General features: G+C 45.6%; 1 protein-coding gene across 1 annotated transcript; it reads right to left on the bottom strand.

The window, feature by feature from the left end:
- Positions 1–600: 600 nt before the first annotated feature.
- Positions 601–1248, bottom strand: LOC114180587. Its single transcript, XM_028066900.1, has one exon. It carries the CDS (start codon positions 1246–1248, stop codon positions 601–603), a length of 648 nt encoding a protein of 215 aa, XP_027922701.1.
- Between the last annotated feature and the right edge of the window lie 2545 nt (positions 1249–3793).

The raw sequence follows: 3793 nt of genomic DNA, 5'->3' as shown, positions 1-3793 counted from the left end.
CCACGAACCCTCACTGCTATTCCCTCTCTTTTAACCCTTGCTCTTACTATCTCCCTCACTTATTACCCAAATTAAAGGTGCTAAGTGCTAAAAAACGAAAATGCCTTAAGTGTCTTAGCTAATGACCACTCATGAACCACTATTGAATGATTTCCTACCCATTGGGCTGCCTTCATCTGCAGCTAGGTTTTCTACGTCCCTTCAATACCATGCAACCCAAAATTTCCAAAAAGAAAATTAGTTTTGTTCTTAGCAAGGATTGAACCCACAACTAACCAACTAACAATTTAAATACATAGCCATTCAACCAACACATATTTCATGATGACTTCCCCAATTTTAAGGACTTATCATCATCCAAACGAGTTCAATATATAAGCGCACAAAAACACATAAATTAAATAACATCCAAGTGGCACACATAGGACTCGAACCCAAGTCCTCACACACAATAAAGTACTCTCAACCACTTGAGCTAGTACTTTTCCATGTCATAGCTCCCCGCATTTATTGCTTTAAATATTCTCATTATCCGTCCTAATTAAATAATTAATTAAATAACTATTTAATTTTCCCGGATCTTACATTACACCCCCCCTTTTAAGATTTTTGTCCTCGAAAATAAAACTTCCCAGGAAATAAGTACGGATAGGATTGCTTCATGCGATCCTCCATCTCCCAGGTCATCTCCTGGGTAGTCTCATCCCACAACACTTTCACAGTCTTAATCTCCTTCCCCCGCAGCCGCTTCACCTGTGAATCCAGAATTCGCACTGGCCCAGTGTTCACCGTCAAATCCTCCCGAATCTGAATGTCATCCAACTCTAGTACGTGCGACGGATCTGCAACATATTTTCTCAACTGGGAAACGTGAAACACGTTATGCAGATTCGTCAGGTGTGGTGGTAAGGCGATCTCATACGCTGCAACTCCAATTCTCCTCAGAATCTGATAAGGCCCAACAAACCTCGGGGTTAACTTCCTCGATTTGATTGCCCTCCCAATACCAGCTGTCGGCGTTACCCTGAGGAATACATGATCCCCAGCCTCGAACTCTAGAGGTCGTCTCCTCTTGTCTGCATAGGACTTTTGTCTACTCTGTGTAGCCCTCATTCTCTCCTGGATGGCCCTAACCTTCTCAGAGGTTTGCTGTAAAAACTCGGGACCCAACACCAATGATTCCCCATCCTGGTTCCAACACAGTGGCGTCCTACACCGCCGTCCATACAGTGCCTCATATGGAGCCATACCGATGCTTGTGTGATAACTGTTGTTGTATGTGAATTCCACTAAGGGAAGCATCTCACTCCAACTGCCCATGTGATCCAATACACAAGCCCTCAACAGGTCCTCCAAGGACTGAATGGTACGCTCCGACTACCCATCAGTTTGAGGATGGTATGCAGAACTCATCCTCAGCTGAGTCCCCAACGTTGCCTGCAATGACTGCCAGAAACGAGATCTAAATCTCGGGTCTCTATCTGACACTATACTGGCCGATACACCATGCAATCTGACCACTTCTCTCACGTATAACTCAGCCAATCTGTCCATAGACCACTTTTGATTAATGGCAAGGAAATGAGCACACTTTGTCAATCTGTCCACTATTACCCAGATTGAGTCGTGCCCCTTCACAGACTTCGGCAAGTGAGTGACGAAGTCCATGGCAATACTGTCCCATTTCCATTGAGGAATGTCCAACGACTCAAGTGTACCCCCTGGTCGTTGATGTTCAATCTTGGCCTTCTGGCATACCAAGCACGATGCCACAAAGTCCGCGATGTCAGTCTTCATCCCGTTCCACCAAAAAGACTATTTCAAGTCGTGATACATCTTAGTCATACCTGGATGTATGCTAAGACGGCTTTTATGGCCCTCCTCTAGAATCTGTTTTCTCAACCTCCAATCTCTAGGCACACAGACTCTATCTCTGAACCTCAGAATACCATCCGTCCCAATCCGGTAGTCTTTCCCCTTCTCAGTCCCTATCCAACTCACAATTTGCTGTAACTCAGTATCGTCCTTCTGTCGATCTCGGATAACTCCCAGTACATCACTAGTCAGTGTAAGCACTCCACATTTGATGCAATCCTCACTCAGTTGCATACCCAGATTCATATCCCGGAGCTTCTCAATTAACTCCAACTCCTTCACCATCATAGCTGAGATGTGCATCCGTTTCCGACTCAAGGCATCCGCAACCACATTAGCTTTACCAAGGTGGTAAAGCAACTCGAAATCGTAATCCTTGAGATATTCCATCCAACGCCGCTGTCTCATATTTAGCTCATTCTGATCGAATAGGTATTTCAGGCTTTTATGATCACTAAATACCTGAAATTGGGAGCCATACAAATAGTGTCTCCATGTCTTGAGAGCGAACACTACAGCAGCCAACTCTAGATCGTGAGTAGGGTAGTTTTTCTCGTGCACCTTCAACTGTCTAGAGGCATAAGCTACCGGCCTCTTCTCCTGCATAAGTACACAACCCAGACCCTGATAGGATGCATCGCAGTATACCTCAAACATCTTGCTGGTATCTGGAATAATCAGAATCGGGGCGGTAGTCAACCTCCTTTTCATCTCTTCAAAGCATTCGTCGCATTTATCAGTCCATGAGAAGGGTTGATCCTTCCTAGTGAGTTGAGTTAATGGGCTCACCATTTTAGAAAACCCTTCCACGAACCTCCTGTAGTACCCAGCCAACCCCAAGAAGCTTCTGACTTCTGTTACAGTTTGAGGTCTCTCCCATTTCAACACCGTCTCAATCTTACTCGGGTCCACTGATATACCCCGTGAAGAAATTACGTGCCCCAGAAACTGCACCTCGTCCAACCAAAATTCACATTTGGACAGTTTACCGTACAGCTGATGCTCCCTCAATACCTCCAGCACAATTCTCAGATGATCAGCATGCTCCTCTCTAGTCCGTGAGTAGATGAGAATATCATCTATAAACACTACCACAAATCTGTCCAGATACGGCCTGAAGATACGGTTCATATAATCCATGAAGACAGCTGGGGCGTTTGTCACTCCAAAGGGCATCACGACATATTCGTAATGTCCATATCTCGATCTAAAGGCTGTCTTCTGGACATCCTCCGGCTTGACTAATATCTGATGATAGCCAGACCTCAAATCAATCTTGGAGAATACTCCTGCCCCTCTGAGTTGATCAAGTAAATCGTCGATTCTAGGCAGTGGGTACTTGTTCTTTATTGTCAACTTGTTCAACTGACGATAATCGACGCATAGCCGGGAACTACCGTCTTTCTTCTTCACTAATAACACCGGGGCCCCCCACGGTGAAGCGCTGGGTCGGATGAATTTCTTCTCTAGTAGATCTTCTATCTGATTCTTCAACTCTGCTAATTCAGCCGGTGCCATTCTATATGGCGCTGCCGACACTGGACCCGCTCCAGGGATTAGATCAATTGAGAAATCTATATCCCGGCTGGGTGGTAACTCGGGTATCTCATCTGGAAATACGTCGGCATATTCATCCACCACCGGTATCTTACTGATCTGCTCTTCTGTACTCATCTTCTTCTCTTGGGCCACTATCACGAAACAAGTCGCCCCATTCTCCATCGATTTCATTGCCTCTCCAGATGTCACCAACTCTATCCCCTCTGTTTCTGGGAACACAATTCTGCGCCGTCCACAATCAAGCACCACGTGGTTGATAGACAGCCAGTCCATTCCCAGTATAACCTCCAATCCCTCCAAGGGCAAGCAGACTAGATTCACTTTGAAGCGTCTGCCCTCCACTTCCATCAAGCATCCA

The sequence above is a fragment of the Vigna unguiculata genome, chromosome 4 (assembly GCF_004118075.2).
Source record: "Vigna unguiculata cultivar IT97K-499-35 chromosome 4, ASM411807v1, whole genome shotgun sequence".
In the NCBI taxonomy this organism is placed as follows: Eukaryota; Viridiplantae; Streptophyta; class Magnoliopsida; order Fabales; family Fabaceae; genus Vigna; species Vigna unguiculata.
The sequence above is the reverse complement of the archived record's forward strand: the minus strand, read 5'-3'. Positions and strand labels throughout refer to the sequence as shown.